The 21,588-nt window shown below is 34.2% G+C and overlaps 1 protein-coding gene across 1 annotated transcript in view; it reads left to right on the top strand.

The window, feature by feature from the left end:
• ACSS3 (acyl-CoA synthetase short chain family member 3) overlaps nt 1–21,588 on the top strand; it is a gene marked incomplete at its 3' end in the record, with an annotated part of 180,470 nt that overhangs the window by 134,765 nt on the left and 24,117 nt on the right. The window contains exons 10-13 of the mRNA XM_080706415.1: nt 919–1,014; nt 3,808–3,871; nt 13,285–13,366; nt 16,091–16,213. Coding sequence (XP_080562541.1) covers nt 919–1,014; nt 3,808–3,871; nt 13,285–13,366; nt 16,091–16,213 — 365 coding nt within the window. The remainder of the gene's footprint in view (nt 1–918; nt 1,015–3,807; nt 3,872–13,284; nt 13,367–16,090; nt 16,214–21,588) is intronic.

The raw sequence follows: 21,588 nt of genomic DNA, 5'->3' as shown, positions 1-21,588 counted from the left end.
TATTCTGGCTGTTACAAATTGATACAGAAGAAATGAACTTATACCTTTCATTAAATGTAAGTTTTTTTGTCTTGATGAAATAGTGTAGCATAAATATCTGCATTTCTATGTCTGGGGGCCTCTAGACATCCAGAAACAAACCCAGAATAAATTCTAAAGCACTGATAGATTCAGCCAAAGGAACAAGGTCACGGGGTAAGTAGAGTTCTTAGACAAGTAGAGCATGGCTAGGCATGGTGGTGCATGCCTATAGTCCAAGTACATAGGAGGCTAAGACAGAGGGATCACAGGTTCAAGGCCAACTTCAGCAACTTAGAAGAACCCTATTTCAAAATTTAAAAAAATATATAAACACTGGGGGTGTAGCTCAGACGTAAGATGTCCCTGAGCTCAATCTCTAGTATCCTAAAATATGTTAAAAAGATGAAGAAAGCTAGAAAATGGTGTTATCTACACATGCATTTTTAAAATAATTGAGCTATTCATTCCAGAGAACAAGCTACAAATACCTGAAATATTTAGCACATGACTATAATTTACAATGATAAACATAATAACTTTGAGTCAAGAGAACACTTTTCTAGTGATCTTCTAGCTTTTAACATGTGTTGTAAAACTTTCACGGTAACCCATTTCTTCATTCTTTATACCTCCTGATCTACCACTTACAAAATTAGAACAGTCTTTTTCTTTTCTCTAGAAGAAACAGTACTGTGTAAATTATTCTAAATATTTATTCTATGTTTTAAAACTGTGGAAACATGACAAGTTATTTTTATTTAAAAAATACATTGAACTCATATTTCTAGTGCAATTAACTCATGAGACAAACTAAGATATCTTAGAGTGTGCACACACTGAAGAAACAGTAGAAATTTGGATGAAACACTAACTGGTGTATCATATTTCTTTCTTCAGAAACCGGATCCCCAATTACAGCAACATGCATTGGATTGGGTAACTCTAAAACACCTCCACCAGGGCAAGCCGGAAAGTGTGTTCCGGGATACAATGGTAAGAATGACTGTGATCATTTAGAATATGCGATTAATAAATGTGGTACTTTCCTCCACCAAATTTGTACCAGATTCCATGAAACATACTTAGAGCTAAGTATTTGATTGGATGAATGCCTTCTATTAAAACGAATTCCTTCCTTTTTGCTATCAAAGTAATGTTCTGAGCTTCCAGGGCATGTTCTAAATGGCTCTAATAACCAATGAAATAATGCAATTTATAAGTCATTTTAAGAATATGGGTGTGAAATAACTATAAAACATCCGCTAATTGCCAGTATGTGTGACATCACTTAATGCTAAAGTATATGTGTTTTAGAGATATTGTCATTTAGAGATGTGTAGCTTGACATTCAGATAGATTAAGTAATTTTCTGAATGTAATACAACTGATTTTATCTTCAGGACAATACAAACCATTGTGTTTTATTTTATTTTTGGTCTTGCTTTGCTTACAAATGCTGTAGTTTCTTCCATAACATATACTATCTTTTATTTTAGGAATGATAAGGCTTTAGAGCCTTGTTGACTGAAAATAAATACAAAGTGTAAGATTGCTAAGAGAAAACATTTTTTTGCTGGTAAAACAAACTGCTCTTTGTTTAAATCTTCCCAATATTTGTTTTGTATATATTGCAGGGGGGATGCTGGGGACTGAACACAGGTAGAGCACTCCTGAGCTGTAACACCAGTCCTGTTTTATTTTTTATTATACAACAAGGTCTCAGTAGGTTGCTGAGACTAGCCTAGATAACCTGTGATCCTACTGCCTCAGCTTCCCAAGTACTGGGATTACATAGCGCTTCATCATGCCAGAATTCTGTATTTGTTTTTAAATTTATAGTAGTGGTTATAATAATTGAGTAATTTCCCTTGAGCTCCATCCCCTAGTTGTATGGCTTACATTTAAATCACTTCACATTTCAAACACTCAATTCTTATATTTCTAAGTAGAAATAATAATTTGACACACATTCGAGGACTGCTGAGTTGTGAAATTATACAACAGAACATTAACACAGTGCCTGCCAATAGAAAGATGGAATTGAATCTCAGCTAGTAATGTGCCTGATGTTTTCTGGAAACTAGGGGAACCAACTTGATTTAGACTCACACATTCATTGTACAGACAAGGAAAAATGAGTCACGGAGGTTATGTAATTTCTATAAGGTCACACAACTTAGGAGATTTAAAAGGAAAAACCAGGTTTAGAGGACAGAATGATGCTTAACATATATTTATATTTGCATAAGAATAAAAAATTTAGAGATTTGTCTTTTGTTTCTCTAACATGAAAATAATGCCTTTTCCCCCCATGGGCAATGTTTACATTAGGTAACATGGGTCGTTTAGCCTTAAAAGACATACATATAAAAAGACACAATCAGGTTGTGTGTGTGTGTGTGAAGTCAGTGATTTCTCTAACTAAAGAAAGGTGAACCCAGATGTAGTGAAATACCTTCTTTGAACAGTTCTGTCATTCCTGTTTCTTTTATCAGAAGGTCACTTTTGTGTTGAGACATTTTTAGGGCTCACAGATTGTGGAAGATATTAAACACATTTACCTTTGGTATTTTTGTTCCATTTTTATATCTATTTGTGAGAAAGAGTGAAGCTTCGATGCCTCATATAATCTGAATAAAGAAGTTTCTCACTGTTTGTAAGTGTTGGTTTCCAGACAGGACACATTAAACTCTTATAATTGAGGAACCAGTGACTTTTTTTCTTTTGGTACTAAGATTTTTTTTTCTTTTGGTACTAAGATTGAGTCCAGGGACATTCTACCTCCTAGCTACACACCCAGCCTTATTGTTTTATTTTATTTTATTTTATTTATTTTATTTATTTTATTGTGTGTGTGTGTGTGTGTGTGTGTGTGTGTGTGTGTGTGGTGCTGGGAATTTAACCCAGGTGCATTCTACCACTGAGCTGTATCCCAGCCTGATTTTTTAAATCTTTATTTTGAAACAGGGTCTCACTAAGTTGCAGAGGGCCTCACTAAGTAGCTAAGGCTGACCATAAACCCCTGATTTTCCTGTCTCAGCCTCCCAAGTACTGGGATTATAGGCATGTACCATTATGTCTGGTTTACCAGTGACTTTTTGGCTAATTTTGTTGTATGTTGTGGTTATTCAGGGATTCAAAAGCATATGTTATATTAATACTGTAATAAAATATAACTACTTTCCTTCTACTTTGAGGAAGAAAACTCTGTGTGAAAACATATTTAATTTAATATAATAATTTTACATTCATTGAGTACCTTATGCAAGCTTGTCACTTTTTATGCATTTTTCCACAAGTAATTCTTAACCAATACAATGAGAAAGGAATTGCTCCCATATTTTACATACAGAAACTAAAGGATAAGACAATTCTCCAGCACATAGCAATTTGGTCACTGTCCTGGGATTTGGAGAGAAAAAGATGAATTAGGCAGGGGCTACACCTTTAACAAACTCAGAATCTAGTGGGATACTGATATTTATAACTGTTGTTGTGTGTAATATCTTTTAGTGCATTTTAAAAATTTCTTTGACTTTTGAAAAGATGAACATATTTTAATGTTTTTAATTGACTAAAAGGTCATAAGGAGACATAAACATAGGTTGAAAAATTACTAATAAATTTGAAATATTACATACTTAAGGGTGATATGGAAGGAAATTTTATGATCTTGTTAAGAATCAAATGCATGTATCCTTCATTTTATTGTTATTTATTCATGGACTCATAATAAGCTGTAAGGTTTGCATTTAAATATTTATTCATTTATATTTCATTTTGTAGTTATAATTTTGGATGACAACATGCAAAAACTGAAGGCTCGATGTTTAGGAAATATTGTGGTAAAGTAAGAAAATTTTTCAATGCTACTATTTAAAAGGGTAAAAATGGGTAAAAGGGTAAAAATTATAGTAGGGGGAAATAGTGATTGCATTGGTAGTATAGTTGAAGAGATTGCAGAATGAGCTTGTATGTTGTTTGAGAATTATGCCAACTTTATTGTAATTAAAACATGGAAGTCCTAAAAATATGACAACTTTAGATATAAAAATTTCAAGGAAGATAAACCTTGTACTTTTTAAATAACTTTTTTATGATTTTATAAATAATATACAAATGAAAAAATATAACAAGTAAATAGTTCCTGTGCTTCCTAACCTCAATAATAAACTGTTAATTTTGTAATATATAGTCCTATTATGCAAAACCACATTCTGCTCAATGTTGGACAGCATATAGAATAGTACTCCCACAGACTTATAATGGAGATTGAAAAATTTCTACCACCTAGTCGCACTATTGTACTACAACATATTACTCATGAGCTTGTGGTCATGCTGTTATAAACAAACCTAGTGCTCTGCTAGTGTGATAAAATTATCCCACACCTAATTAAATGCCATACATAATTCTTGATAATGACAATAAAATAATTACTGTTTGGGCATCTACTATACCATACTGTTATAATTATTTTAGAGTATTATAATCATTATTATTAAAGTATTTTAGAGTCCTTCTATTTATAAGAAAAGTTTACTGTAAGCCAGTATTTAATTTTAGTCTCGCAGTAGCCTGACAAACTTCCGATCCATCATGTTTCTTGAAACAAGAAGCCTTGTCAAATGATTGACTTATGCTGCATAAGTTTGTCTTAAAACTCCTTATGATGCTCACACAATGACAAAATCACCAGAACACACATTTCTCAGCCCATATTCCATCATTAAGCATATGATTGTCCAGCTTTTGACAAACATTTTATATAGTTGGGTTAGTTTTGTTTACGTTTATCATTGTTCTCCCGTAAGCCTATTTCAGAAGCAGTTTTTTCTTTTTGAGATGCTGGGATTAAACCCAAGGCTTATATATGCTAGGCATGTGATGTACCGCTACTTACAACCCCAGCCTTTCTGAATAATTTTTAATCATTATCCTATTTTGCAAAAATATTTTATCTCCATTGTAGCATCATATACTTTTATTGATGCATTGTGTTATTTCATCATAATATATTTCAGAGTGATAGGGAAATACATATAAACAATTGTAGGCAGTGTAGTCTCTTTAACTGATGATCAAAAATACTGTATTGACCAACATTTTGGTTTTGTGTTTTCTTCATTTCTGATAATTGTGATCATATGGAATGGAGTTCTAAATGTATAATTATTGAGTCAAACAGTAGCATATTAAAAAATTCCTGATTCACTTAATACTGAAGTTCTTGTCAACATTTTTCAACATTGTTTGATAGTCAAAAATGCTAAAGTGAAAATATTTCAAATCATTGTGATTAAATCAGCACTTTAAAATTGTTGCACTAGTAAAAGCTGAAATGCAAGTTTAAAATGCCACATAATATGCACATTTAAATGATATGGGTTGCTTTAGCTCCTCTGATTATAGTTATATTTTATCATATCTTTACATATATGGTTTAAGTAGTAGAATTTGCTATAATGAGCAACTGTAAATAAAGAACACTATATGTCAGGTCCTAAGAGAGATTTGTTGCCTCGTTGATTTCTATTAGAAGTCAAGAGAACTCTGTTGCTTTGCATTCTCAAAGTGGCATAAGATTGCCTTTCTCTAATAAGATATTTTAAATGCTATGAAAATTACATGGAAAGCCATCATAAAAATGTATGTCTGCAAGTGGAGATATTTTGACTTTACAAAAAGTTAATATTGCAGATATATATTATGTTACATTTCTTTTCATAGTTTTGTGTTATTAGTAAACATGCAAGGAACCTATTACTGTGTGTGTGTGTGTGTGTGTGTGTGTGTGTGTGTGTGTGTGTGTGCACCTGCGTATGTGTGCGTTATTGGGGATTGAAGTGAACCCAGGGACATTCTACCTCTAAGTTACATCCTCAGCCCCATTTTATATTTTAGTTTGAAATATTAAAATATAAAATGGCTGCTGAGTGCCTCACTTAGTTGCTAAAGCTGACTTTCAACCTATATCCTTCTGTCTCAACTTCCCAAATACTGGGATTACAGATGTACACCACCATGCCTAGCTCTACTACTTTTTTAAAAATTTCAATTTTAAGAAAACATATTCAAAAAGATGGAAAAATTAAACATTTAAAATACCATTTGTACTCATATTTCTCTGAATCAGAATTCATATTCACATAGAATTAGTTGAAATATGACCTATTTGGTGAAATATAGGGGCTGGGGTGGGCTTGATAAAGAAAACTATATGAACACAATTGTGGGTGGATGTTTAAATTGCTTAGGGAAGCACATGGTTTTCGAGAGCTTTTAAAAGCACTCCAGAAGCATACATTTTTATATAACCTAGCTGTAAGTGAGTCATCTATTTCATAAAGCAACTCTTTTAAGATCTCAGAGGTGGCATTTGATGCCAGCACAGTTTTGAACCCCCATGGGTTCTGTCACTCTTATTATGGGTGACTTTGCCCTACATCCATTCGGAGATAATAAAATACAGCGGTATCCCACATATATTATATATTTTCCCCTATGGCCATTAGTGTTATTTCAAGTCAATGAAAGTAACACAACTCTTGCTTAAAGCATTGCATAGTTCAGACTGTCACCAATTCAGAATGATTTTCTTTCCTCTGTATTCCTAAGCGGGGCATTTGAGGTTTCATTATAAAGTATGAGAATGCAAAATGTTGAGACATGCAGTGAAATCCAGTTCCTCCTTTTGGTTAAGAGTGAATCTGATATTTGAAAATATATGTATTTTGTTATTAAAAGGTAAGGTGAAAATATCAGAAAAAGAACCACAAGATCCTTTCTCTCCCTGTCTCTCTCTCCCTTTCTCTTCCTAATAAAGCAGTACTGGAAAGATTTTTTTTCAGGTACTCATTTTTATTTATCATAGAAAGAGCTTCCTTTTAAAACTGCAATTGCCAGTTGCTATTGCACTTTAGCTCATCAACCTAATACTCTTCCATGAATCTAAATGATTGTTTGCAGTATGTGCAGGGTGTTTTCATATTAACATCCATCAGTAATACTTATTCATGTAGGTACATGTTTAGAAATATTGATGTATAAGCTGGGAGTAATGGTGCATACACGTAATCCCTGCTACTCAGGAGGCTAAGGCATCATGATAACAAGTTCAAGGCCATCCTGGACAATGTGGGGAGACCTTGTCTCAAAATGAAATTTAAAAAGGGCTACTGATGGAGCTTAGTGGTAGAGCTCACTTGGGTTTGATCCTCAATACTGAAAAGAATATGTGCATACATGTATTTATAGAAATAGCAATGTATAGAGAATAAACCAAGTAAATGAACAAAACCCCCAAACCTCTATACCCTTAACTTTTTCCACCTGCTTAATTATGTAATTCTGGAAGTCATTTCTTTTCTCTTCTGGGGACCCCTTCACTAGAAGTAAAACATTTTAGTGATCTTAAACGACTATAGGTTCCCAAGATAGAATAAACAGGTATCTCGCAGTTTCATTGTCTTAGCAAATTACTCGCATCCACAGAATTTATATTTCTAGTGGAAGAGAAAACTTTATGTCCGCATGAACGTTAGAAAATTCTTTTGATTTTGAAGCCAACTCCAGGCAGTTAATTTAGTGGGAAAGTTATGGTGTCTGAGTTGCTATGAATACAAAATGCTCATGAATTTTAGAAGGTGCTCGTGTAATTGCATTCAGAGCTCCAAAGTGCAGAATAAAACTATGAGTCAGTAATTTCCGGGCAACAGAGAGCAGAGCATGAAAGGAAATTTTAACGGCAATTGCCTCCCTTGCTTGCAAGGCACTCACTGATATTAAAGCCATAGGTCTCTGGCTCTTCCTTTCTGATGGGCACACATTTTTTTCTGAGCAGATTCATTGTTGTCACTGGAAGTGTAGCTATCCCCCTCACCATGGCTGTCTGCTGCTGACCTGTGCCCTGAAGTCGGTGGTAGGTGCCAGGGAGCCCTATGGGATTGTCCCAATGGCTCTTACTTAACTACCAGCCAATTTCTCATTCTCCACATATCGAACTCCTGGCTTTTAACGATGTTTGTTCACATCTTTATGGTTTCACAGCAGTGATTTAGTCACTATGCTGTCATCTTAGGAAAGAGCCAGGGTATCTTTCTCTCCAGGTATCCTTAGAGTAAAAACAAGCTTGCCATGTAATGATTATCCTTCCTAAATCTCATATACAGATTTTATCATGATCTCTGGTTAGCCTCATGACAGCACTATGAGGTAGGCACGGGACTGATATTATCCTCATGTTAGACATGTGAAATGAAGCATTGTTAGTGGTTACACAGCGAGAGCTCACATTATCACCTAGATGTCTGTGTGCCTAGAGAGAAAGAAATTATGGTCTATGCAGTCTTATCTGGGGAGGTAAAAATAACTTCATAGGAAAAGCTCAAGTAAAACCTAAGGACCCTGTAGGAAATTTGAAGAACAAAGTTGAAATTTGCCTCCAGAATTCTCTAGGGAACTGGAATTATGTTTTCAATTTATTTCTTAAACCACAGGGATTCTTGACAGAGCAGTGGGTACAAATGATTCCTTAACTGGAATAAGAGATATCTGGGGGTTTTATTTTTTCAGATTGGTCAAGAATGTGTTACCATCAGTCAGTCCCTCATGGTGGTGCCTGCCTGCTCTCCCAATACATGGGAGGCTGAGACAGGAAGATCACAGATTCAGTACTGGCCTCTGCGATGTAGTAGGACACCAAGCAATCTAGAGATATCCTGTTTCAAAACAAAGAATGGAAAGGGTTAGGGATATAACTCAGAGGTAGAACACCCCTAGTTTCAATCCCTAGTACCACATACACATACACAGAGACATACACACAAAAATGTGCTACTTTGAGTAGGCTGGACATCCTTCTCCTACCCTAGCGTTTTAAGGATTTCTCAGCACTCTGATGCTTTTCTCCTACATATGTTTCTCTGCTGCCTCCTTTATTCTTCTCCCCGCTTCAGAATGGTCTCCTGGAAAAGGACATTCTCCACAAGGATCTCCCTAGGCTAATAGGAAAAACTGTAACAAAATTCTCTTTTTCACTCTGCTTAGAAGAGTTGCAGAAGGTATCATAGACTAGTAGCATTTGATTTTTAAGTTGAAGGGTGTGTGTGTGTGTGCATGTGTGTGTGTTGTGTGTGTGTGTGTGTGTGTGTGTGTAGGCCAGCATATTTCTTAGTATTTTCATAATTTTCCTTCCTTCTGCCAGTCCAATGTATGATTTTAACTACAGAAAAAGTGCTCTTTTTATACAACCTCAGAAAAAGATCCCTAGTGCATCATTATTCCAGAGGGACAAATTGAACTTAGATTCTGAATATTCCTTAAGATAGCACTGAAAACTGTTCATTTAGAATACTGTGAAAAGTAAATTCTATACTCATGTACACATGATTTCTGTCTGGATCATATTCCTCTCTTTTCACATGTTTCTTTAAATGATTTGCACACACATTTGTGTGTACTTTTTATTTTGGACTATGGCATGGTTCTTTTCAGGGATTCCTCTTTGGATATCCTTTTTGATATTCAGATAATAGCATCTGCATTTTTTAAGGTTCCACGCCTTGTTAGTAAGTAACAGAAAACATTTCCCTGTTTTACTCTACCAATTACCAATGGCAATCTCCTATATTCCTTTCCAGTCTGATCTTCCGTTGTATTTGACAATAGTGAAAATTATGTAGTTTTGTGGAAGAACTTCCACAATAACATGGGAGAAGCACACATGACATTTCTAGCAATTCCACATCTTGAGTACATAAAAACAAACAGAAAAACAAACAAACTTGTCTTTCAGAAACCTCTGGCCCTGCAGAGTTTAATCACCTGCTATAACATGCGTGAAAGGCATCTTGGATATTTACATTTTTACATTATTTTACTGACTTTTAGGGTAGATATGATTTGTGTCAGTGTTCCTCCCTATTTGTATTTTACAAATATTAAATCTCCTGCCATTCAATATTTTCTGGGACTACCATGCATGGGAGACCATAGTTTATATCTTTATATTACACTGACTAATACCAAGAAATTCAGAAGGAATAAAGAAAATGAATGCATGAGTTAATGAACAAATGAAAGAAAGAATGAATAAATGCATGATTGTATCAGTGTTTGGTCTTCTCATTTTCGTACCTTCATCTTCTCTCAACTGGATATGTCCACCCAAGTCTTCCCATCTTAAATCAACCTGCCTTTCTGCATCAAACTATTGACTTGTGTATCACCTTCCATCATCCATACAATTTTAAAAAAATATAGTCTCGCTCTAACTTTATTACCTCCACTTAGTGACTTTTTATTTGTGGATTATGAATTGTTCCACTTGCCTGAAATGACAATCTTAAGAATATTTAAATTGTCTTAATTACTACCTTTCATTTCTACTGTTGAGTCCATTTTAAAATAAATTTTGAAACAAAATTACTTAATTTGGCATGGTTAAACACTTGGTCATTATTCATACTCTGCTCTTGGTGGTTCCTATAACATAAAATCTTCTAAATCTTATACATCTCTGATTTTTTTCTTTTTTTCCTTTCTTAACACTGCGATTGACCTTGGATGTGTCCTTCTTCTTCTATAAACTTTATCTGGATTGGAGTTCTGTAATTACCTAGCTTAAGTTTAGTGAGTACATCTATATATCTACCCAGGCTCATCTCCCTTCTGATTTTCAGACATGGATTTGACATCTTATTTGATGGTTCTACCTATGATGCCAAAGATCCCTAAATTTTAAAAATCTAATTCATATCTTTATCTCTTTCCTGGATATAGAGTTTATGTTAACATATATGCATATATATGTATATTTTTTGGTGGTGGTATTGGGGTTCCTGGAAGCCCTTCTACCTCCAGGCTACACTCCCAGACCTATTTTTATATTTTTTTTATTTGGAAACAGGGTCTCTTAAGCCAGCGCGGCTGGCTTCGAACCTGTGGGATCCTCCTATCTCCACCTCCCAAGCGTGGGGATTACAAGCGTGTGCCACCACGCCTGGCTTACATATATCTTAACAACAAATGAGAATTAGTTTTTATTTCATGTGTATCTCCATCAGGTTTGTTATTATTTATTTTACATATAATCGACTTCACTATTACCTTTGTTCTTTTTGGCTTTTTTTTTTGACACCGGGGATTGAACCCTGGAACATTCTCCATCTGAACTACTGCCAGATCTCTCTTTAAAAAAAAAAAAAAATTTGAAACAGGATCTCACTAAATTGATGCTGACCTCAAACCTACAATCCTCCTGTTATAGCCTCTCAAATATTGGGATTACAGGCATGCACCACCAAGCCTGATGTTTTTGGCCTTTATTGACATTTGATTTGTAACTTCTTTTTAGTGTCCTCTTCACTATTTTGCCTTTAGATTCCTTTAAAGGCCATTGGACTGACTTTATAGCAACTGTCATATTAATGTTTAATCTCAATGATTTTTTCAGTGATTTTTACTCTTCTTTGGCGAAATATTAGCAAATCTATTTAAAACAAACTGGTGAGGTGAAATTGTGTACATGGAGATTTAGAAGGATTAGCATAGTAAAGTCAGTTAAAAGAGGGATTATCAACTTCAGTCTGCTGCCTTCAAAGAGATGTAATGAACAATAATGGTAACAGCAGCAATCACACATCCACATTTCTGCAGCTTTTTAAAAGTGGATTACAAAATGCTTTTACTTTTTTATTTTTTTATTTTTATTTTTGGTGGTACTGAGGGTGGAACCCAGGGGCTTTTTCTATTTCCAGGCTACACTCCCAGACCTATTTTCTATTTTATTTGGAAGCAGGGTCTCACTAAGTTGCTGAGAGCCTCACTAAGTACTGAGGCTGGCTTCAAACCTTTGCTATCCTCCTGTCTCAGCCTCCCAACTGCGGGGATTACAAGCATGTGCCACCACCATGCCCAGCCACAAAATGCTTTCAAATACTTCTTCTGTACTTACCTGAGGTCCTAAAATGCTGCTATATTTCCTCTGTCTTAAAAAACAAAACCAACCAAACAACAACAATAAACAAAACAACAAACAGAAACAAAAACAGGTCACTATTGGGAGGCTGAACATGGATGAGCCATATCATCTGGGTTGGCCAAAAAGTCATTGGCAATGTCTCCCACGTGGACCAGCATTTTCTCCTTGACAGATGTGAGAATAAAATTCAGTGCTGTGGAGAGCTAATGCTGTGGCAGTCCACTGGACAGTTTGCTTCCTCTTGTCCTGTCAGAACTGAAGATGCTGCTTGTGGGAAGGATGTACGTGGCTTCTTGTGGACAGTAGAAATTTTCTAGTGTGCACCTTGATACTCTGCTGTGCTTCATTTTCAGTTTCCTCCTTTCCAAGCCCTGAAGTCACTATTCCACTTAGTGTGTTTTATTGTATGAGTATGGGAGAGTGTTTGAAAGTCCTCATGTATTATAGTGTCTAAATTCTGTATCTGTCCAGAAAACAGTTTGAATGATTTTCTTTGTTGCAAGGCAGTTCCTACATGGAACCCAGATAAATATCTATTCATTGATTTATGTAAATGTAGATAGACAGATGATAGTTAAGCAATATACAGGGATTAAAGCCTTGCCATGCATTACAGTATCAACAACATTTTGATGCTACAGAGTAAAGAAGAAATTAGTCCAGGAAATGTCTTGGAAAGAAAGACATATGGTACTTTATATGCCCAAATCTTCTATAAACTCAGAGGAACAAGAAAATACATGGTCTTGGATGGTCATGAAAAATAAAGAATAGAAGAGTTGGCAGTCAGCGGGCATTTCCTGGGGAGGGAGACCTATTGGTTATGAGGGTAAGACTGGACCCTGGATGCTTAACTGAGGTGTTCCTGCACAGACAGGCAGAAGTGACCCTTGATATCTGGGTGCTTTAAATAAAAATGAATTTATTTTCCTAGCATGGAGAAATTTCTCTTACAGAGTAACTTGGTGATACATTTTTGATTCGTTATTTTTACAGGTGTTTTGTTTCTTTTCGACATAGTGATTAAGGCTCATCAGTATTCAAATATCCAGACGTGTGTGTCTTTTTGTATTTTCCAGAAATCACCATCATTCTCCAACATGATACAGTCAACTATTTAGGCCTGAATCAGACATACTTTGTCCAGCTCTTTTAGGGGCTACATTTCACTGTGGGAATTGCATTCTGATTATCCAACACACTGAAAAAATAATAGTTCTAATCGATCTGTTTTTATTATGATTTTTATTACATTTTTAACTACTCTGTTTTTATATAAGGTTGCCATTACCACCTGGGGCTTTTTCGGGACTCTGGAAGAATCAGGAAGCATTCAAGCATTTGTACTTTGAAAAATTTCCTGTAAGAACTTTAATATATTTTGAATCTTTTTTATAAACTTCTCTATAATGTTTGTTTATTAAATTGATCACCTTACTTCTAGGATTCTGGATCAAAAAGTGACTTTTAAAATTTATCTATACCATTTTTCAGCTTTCAGGGATAAGAATACCCAAATCACAATTGTATAATAAGTCATTTTATGCATATTATTAGTTTCTGGATGTAGAGATTTCTGTTTCATTTAGCAACTTTTTCTAAACTCTCAATATTAGAAAATTGTTTTTAAATCCAATTTTTTTACTTCTATGTTTTTTCCTCCACTGTATACCTTTGTACAGACTGAGGGAAACTAATAAAAAATATACAGTGTCATTAAGAACCCATAACCTTCTCTCATCTAACTATAAAAATAGAATTTATTTGGTTTGCCCAGAAGTTGTATTTCCATTCCCTTATCTATTTCTGATATCCTTCTCTGAATGTTTTCTGAGCTCCTTATTTTAAAATTTCACTTAGAAATTATAGCACTAGGATAGAGACAGCATTCTCAAAGACTTCCTTCACCCCAGGGGCCTGGATAACAGGGATTGTCTTCCTTTCTTTCCACTTTAACATTTGCTGTTGCTTCTTCATGCCTTGGCTTGGAGACAAAAGTTTTATAAAGCAGAATGCGTTACCTTGTTGTGTTAGTCAGCTTTGTGTCTCCGTGACCAAAATACCCGACAAGAATAACTTGGAGAAATAAAGGTATGCTGTGCTCCTAACAGCACTTCATTGACAATACACTTCAAGTTCCCACCATCCTCTCTGCTGTCCTTCCACTTCTCCTCCATGCCCTGAAGGGTGTACCTTGTCCTCATTATGTACTAGGTAAAAAAGAGGGAAAGCTTGGAATTTCATAAAGGAAAAAGTGAGTCCAGGTATTTAGTATTTTATCTTTATTATTAGTGAGTAAAAGACAGATAACCTAATCAACTAGACAAATGACAAGAATTAAAATAGCTTTCTATATAGAGAGAGTTCAGAGTGGAATGACCTCAATAGCCAAGATTAAATATTTCCCTGATAGACTGTGGCAGGGAAGATTTGTCAGTATAGTCGATTCCAGTCAGCCCAATCTATCTATGTGATGGGCCATAGTTAAAAACATCAGGGTACTGATATGATTAATTATAATCTGATAATGGCAAATAATATGTGCATGTGGTTTTCACAAGATTAGCCTTAACTTGGTATACTCCCTCAAACCCCAGTGGCTGCTTAAACTCCAGAAAGTGACTCTATGTTCTGCCTTCTGGTGAGGGCTTAGTAACAGCACAGAAAAGTTGAGTACCTTACCCAGAGATTCCAACCAAGGTAGTCAATCTGGCTCCAGAGTTCATGTTTTTACTACTCTTGGTTGCCTCCCTAAAAGTGAAAACAGTAGTTATTGCCGCCCATACACTACTTTATATACCCATTCCATAGGGGCCACAGAAGTCTTACAAGGCTGAATGCATTAGCTTATTGTGTTATTTAGCTTTGTTTCTCTGAGATCAAAATACCTGACAAAAACAACTTGGAGAAATAAATGTTTATATTGGCTCATGGTTCAAAGGCTAATCCGAGATTGGCCAGTTCCAAGGCAAAAACATCATAGTGGCAGGGTATCAGAGGAAAGCACAGTGAGGAGAGGAAGGGCCAGGGACAGATAGAGTACCCATTGCCACACCCCCATAGTCAGGGTACTATGACACCTTGGATGCTGGATACATGGATGAAGAAGGATACCTTTATATGATGTCACGAGTTTACAAAGTTAAAGCTAATCTTGTGAAAACCACATGCACTTAACTCTACCTCATCCAGTCTTGTTCCATATGCCTATGGTTAACAGCCAATAAATCCATCAAAATTATCCATCAATGGGTTAGTTCACTGATGAGGTTAGAACGCTAGTGATTCAGTGATTTCACCTCCAAACAGTACTTCATTGCCTGAGGTTTTCAGGGACAGTCAATGTTAGTCCATATTAATCCATGCATGTCAAATCACGACCCTCAATTATCATGTGACATATTGAGTGTTGAAAAGGTTAAGACACACAAATAGTGACTTGTAAGCATTTGTACAAAAGCCCATGCTCATAAACATAAGTATCAAAACAACTCAGCAGCATTAGAGGAAGTAATGTTTTTTTTTTTTTAATTTCTTCTTCATTCTTCTTTCTATTGTGATTTCTGGATCAGTAAAGATGTGCTACTTTGTGGTGATTAAAAATTTTATTTCACTCTCACTATTAAATTTCACTGAGGTTTGAGTCCAATCCTAATACATGTTAATAAACTAGTGATCTATTTGGTAATTATTCATAGAGAGCATTAAAGCTTTTAAAAATTAACACAATTATAGAAGAACTTTATCAAAGAATTACTTTACAATACTAAAGTATATTGGAAATATTGAGCTATTACTTCTCCATTAAAAATAGTAATTGGGTTCATAAACTTTACGACTCCAAGTTCAAACACTTAACTTGAACATATATAAGAACACTTTAATTTATTCCTAGCTGTTAGAGGAACAAAAAGATTCTAGTAAGGTTTCAAAATCAAATGTAATTTAATTTCATAGTCTAGTTAGGAGAAAGTCAAATACATACAGTAAATCCATTCCTAGCACATTTCATAGTTTACCAAATTTAAAAATGACTACATTAGCTGAAGCTACATGGTAATAAATCTTACTTATTCTGATTTTCAGGGATACTATGACACCATGGACGCTGGTTACATGGATGAAGAAGGATACCTGTATGTGATGTCACGGGATGATGATGTAATCAATGTTGCAGGTCACAGGATTTCTGCAGGTGCCATTGAGGAGGTATTGATGAATCTTGTTATTCTATTCCAAGTACTATCTAGAAATAGACCTGGACTGATTAACTATCAAAGCTCATTCTGCCTGGAAAATTACCACACCATTTGTAGCAGAGACTAGGTTACTCTCATCTTTCTCTTCCTCACTTCCTCCTCTGTAGGTTTTTAAATTCACATGCCCCCTGTCCCGATGTGGGTGGCAGTGTGACATTTTAAGCACTTACATGCTTTTGTCCTTCATGAGAGAAGTATACATTTTCTTTTTCCCACATGATTGCCTCTTTCTTAATTTATTCCTGCTTGATAATCAGGTTTGTATGTAGTCTTTAGGTTATGTGGGATTTATAGCTTTCATTCTATTCCCAAATCCTGAAAATTTTCTTCCCAATGTATTTCAAAGACCCAGATGGTTTTTTATTTAATTTATAGAGTAAAATTCACTTTATTGTACAAACTATGAGTTTTCTTGTTTAGATTTTTGTAACCGTCCCAGTAAGATACAAAGAAGTTCACCACTGCCAAGAATTTTCTTATAATGCACCTTTATATTCTTCCCCTGGTAATTCCTGGAAATCCAGATTTTTCTCTTTTGTTTTTACTTTACTTAGAATGTCATAGAAATGGAATAATTTGGCATGCAATCTTTGGAGACTGGGTTTTATCATCTGGGAAAATACATTTGAGACCCATCCAAGTTGTGTATCAATAGTTTTTCCTTTATATTACTGTGTAATATTCCATTGTATGACTGTCCTAAGGAGTACAGGTATCTATTTACCCACAAAAGGACATATGGTTTGTTTCTAGTTAGAGACATTTATAAACAATGATATTGTATACATTAAAATGAAGGCTTTTGTGTAAAATTTCTTTTCTTTTCTCTAGGCTAAATAACTGTGGTGGGTATGCTGGGTTATATGAGTATGTTTAAGCCAAACTGTTTTCCAGAGTATGTATACTTTTCATGTACTCATCAGCAATCTTTGAGGGCTCTTACTTCTTAGTCTTTGCAAAACTTTATAGTGTCACTATTCTTTATTTAAACCATTTTAATAAGTATATAGTGTCCACTATGCTTTTAGTTTAGTTTACATTTACATAATAACTACTGATGCCAAGCATCTTCTCACATGTTTTTTTTTCGGCCATCTATTTACCTTCTTTTGTGATATGGGGGATAAAAACTGTCCATTTAAAAAGAGTTGAGCCGGGTGTGGTGGCGCATGCTTGTAATCCCCGAGCTTGGGAAGCAGAGACAGGAGGATTACGCTGGTTCGAAGCCAGCTGCGCTGGCTTAATAAACCCTTTTTCCAAAAATAAAAAAAAGTATAAAATAGGTCTGGGAGTGTAGCCCGGAGGTTGAAGGGCTTCCAGGAACCCCAGTACCATCAAAATTAAATAAATAAATAAATAAATAAATAATAATAAAAAGTTAAGTTATTTGGTTTTGCATTGATCAGTTTTGACACTATATATAATAATTTTTGAAATTATATGTAATATAGTTATATATTATATAGCTATATATAATATATTATGTAATATAGTATATATGTGTGTATATATACATATATGCATATATTATTCCTGCAAGGCCTTTGTCTAATGGGCAATTTGCACATTTTTTTTAGCCTGTGGCTGGTGTTTTTACTCTCTTAAATATTTCCATAAGGAAGTGTAATTTCCAATATTTTTCATTTTAAGACCATAATTTTGGCATAATATCTATGAACTCTTTCCTAAGCCAAGGCCACAATTTATTTCTTTTGATTTCATCTAAGAGTTTTATAGTTTTTAATATTACATTTAGTTTTATTGACTTATATTTGATATCATTTTGGATTAACATTTGAGCTAATTTTTATATGTAGTGCAAGGAGTAGTTTGAGAATTATTATTTTAAATGGATGACAATTTTGCCAGCATCATTTATTGAAAATTTTTTTTCTCATTGAATTGCCTTTGCCTGTTTTCAAAATTCAGTTGAAAATACTTGAGTAGGCCTATATCTGGAGTATCTCATTTGCTTCATTAATCTACACGTTTATCTTTTCACCAATACAAGACTGTCTTGATACTGTAGCTCTATGATATACATTGCATTGAGGATTGAATTCATAGCATTCTACCTCCAAGCTACGTCCAGAAATCCCTTTTCTAAAATCTTAGAACATGGTTTCCCTAAGTTCTTGAGTGTTTCTCTAAGTGGTTGAGGCTGTCCTCAAACCTGTGATCCTCTTGTCTTAGCTTCCCAAGTACTGGGAATATAGGTTTTGCCACCATGCCTGGTTTCTGTTGCATATCTTAAAGTTGAATACTGAGAAAAACATTTGTTTTTCTTTTCCAATATTTATTTGGCTGCTCTAGAACCTTTACTTTTATAAATATTTTTAAATGAGCTTTTCTATGATGAATGCATGCATGAGTTTTGATTGAGCTTGTATTAAATCTATAGATTTATTTTTGGACAATCTCTAACTATGAAAAATAACATTTTATTTTTTATAATACAAATTCTGAATACATTTTATTATTTTATATCTAAATATTTAAATATTTAATTTTTAGCTGTTATAAGTAGAATTTTTATGTTGGTTACTATTTATCATTGCAAGTGTCTGGATACAAAATCAATCTTAAACAATCAGAAGCTTACCTGTACACCAACCATAAATCCACTGAAAAAGAAATTCAGAAAAAATTTCCACTCAGAATTTCCCACAAAAACAATACTTAGAAATAAACTTAACCAAGGAGGTAAAAGACCTGTACAAAGAAAACTATAAAACACTGAATAAAGAAATCACTGAATAAAGATCTTAAAAGATGGAAAGATCTTCCATGTTCATGGATAGGCAGAATAAATGTCATCAAAATGGCCATATTTCCAAAGGTGATCTACAGATTCAATGCAATACCCATTACATTACCAAGATCATTCCTCAGACACAGAAAAATCAGTCCTTAAGTTCATTTGGAACAAAAATCTCAGAACAGCCAAAGTAGTTCTCAGCAACAAAAACCATGCAGGAGGATTCACAATACCTGATTTTAAACTATACTACAAAGCCATGGTACTAGCACAAAAACAGATACATAGACCAATGGAGCAGAATAGAAGACTCAGAAAAGAATCCACACACTTACAGCTAATTGATTTTTGACAAAGCTGCCAAAAACTTACACTGGAAAAAAGATAGCCTGTTCAACAAATGGTGTTGGTAAAACTGTTTAACCATATGCAAAAAAATGGAAAATAATCCCACTTTCTCACTCTGCACAAAAGTCAATTCAAGATGAATCAAAGGCTTGGAAATTATACCAATAATCTAATAAAGAGAAATATTGTGGACTTTTGTATTCTGATATGCAAGATCTGATCTTGATAATATTACTTACTAATTACAGATAAGTTGTTTTGTTTTGGTTCAGTTTTAGGTTTCTTGATATTTTTCTCTGTAAACAATCATGTTTTCTATGGGTAGGGATAGTTTGATTATTTTCTCTTAATATAAATGCCTTTGATTTATTTTTTGTTATCACTTTGAGCTGGCTAATACATTTATTATGACATGGACTAAGAATGGTAAGAGCAGACAATCAAGTCTTGAGCTTTTAGACAAGTCACATTTAGATTAATCACTGAATATATTCGCACAATGTCTAACAGTTTGTTATTCATTTCATTGTTGATTCTTTTTCATAACATTTCTTCCTTTATCTCTTCTTTATAGTATTTGGCTTCTTTAATTTTCTTGTAGCTTCTGTATTTTTTTCCTGAGAAACTTTATGTTTCCATATATTCCATGAGTGCATATCCATGCTTATAAAGTATTGATATATTTAATATTCATCTTTGTTATATTATTTTGAATATGAAAATTATATAATTAGATCAAAAACATTTTCTTTTTCTTCTCTTTTTTCTTCTATTTTTGATGTGATTGTGTGTGTGTGTGTGTGTGTGTGTGTGTGTGTGCGTGTGTGTGTGTGTTTTGCTGGGATTTGAATCAAATGTCTCCTATATGTTAGACAGTTGTTCTAACACAAAGATACACTCCCAGCTCCTAAAGATAATTTCTTCATATTAAGTGTCATTTTCTCCTTTTGGGATATAATAGGAGCCAAGGAATTTTATAATAGGAATTCTATAATAGGGGTTTCCTATGATTATATAATAGGAATTTTTCTTATATGAGTTTGCTATGTTTGAAATTAATACAGTTTACTCCTGCTTTCTTTTGATTAGTGTTAGTATGGTATACGTTTCCCCATCCTTTTTTAAATTCATGTGTATTAATATTTAAAATAAAATTTTCATAGAAAAATATATAGTTGAGTCTTATTTCTCAATCCACTCTGACCTCTTCTATCTTTTAATTGGCATTCTTAGGCCATTGACAATAAATGTTATTAATGCTAATTAGGTTAATGTCTACCATTGTCATTACTGTTTTCTATTTTTTATCCTTGTTTTTTGTTACTTTTTTGTCTTCCTTTCTGTGATTTATGGTTTTAATTGAACATTTGATATAACTCTATTTTTCATTCTCTTAGCATATCAATTATGCATTTCTTTAACATTTTTAGTTATTGCCTTAGAGTTTGTAATATTCATTTACAACTAACCCAAGTCCACTTCAAAATGCTTTACAATAACAAAATATCTCAATTCTTCCTTCCCATGCCTTGTATTAATCTCATCGTTCATTTTACTTATATATAAGTATGCATAAGTGTTCATATATCTATAGCTCTCACTACATTGCTGCTATTACTATTTTGAATATACTGTTATTTAAGAAAAACTGAGAATACGAAAATATTTTTTCAGAAACAGAGATTTATTTATAAAAGTAGAAGGATACATTTTATGAAAGTTTTATACTTTGTCCATTAAACCCCTTCACTAGGCAGCTTTCAGTTACTGTAAGAAAAAAATGAACTTAAAAAAAGTTCACATTTTCAAAGCTTTCAGTCCATGATCATTTGGCTCTGTTTCTTTGGATCTATTGTGAAATAACACATCATGGTGAAGAGAGTGGGAAGAAGAAAGGTACTCACTTCATGTAGGCAGAAAACAAAAAGTTGAAGAAGAGGAAGAGAATGGTATCAGTCCCACAATCCCCTTAGAAGGAAGGCATACATACAGTGACCTAAGATCTTGCACTACACTCTTCCTCCTGTAGGCTTTAAACTTCCCAATAGTGCTGCATGCTGGAGACCAACTCTTTAATACATGGGCCTTTGGGGGACATTTACGACCTAAACTGCAGTATTCTACTACTAGCCCCCCATCCCAGAAAAAAAAAAAAAGCTTTTTGTTTATCTCCAAGAAATTTCAAAATCTTCACAGTTCCAGCATTGCTCCAAAATCAG

Source organism: Muscardinus avellanarius (genome assembly GCF_963383645.1).
Source record: "Muscardinus avellanarius genome assembly, chromosome: 11".
Classification (NCBI taxonomy): Eukaryota; Metazoa; Chordata; class Mammalia; order Rodentia; family Gliridae; genus Muscardinus; species Muscardinus avellanarius.
The sequence above is the reverse complement of the archived record's forward strand: the minus strand, read 5'-3'. Positions and strand labels throughout refer to the sequence as shown.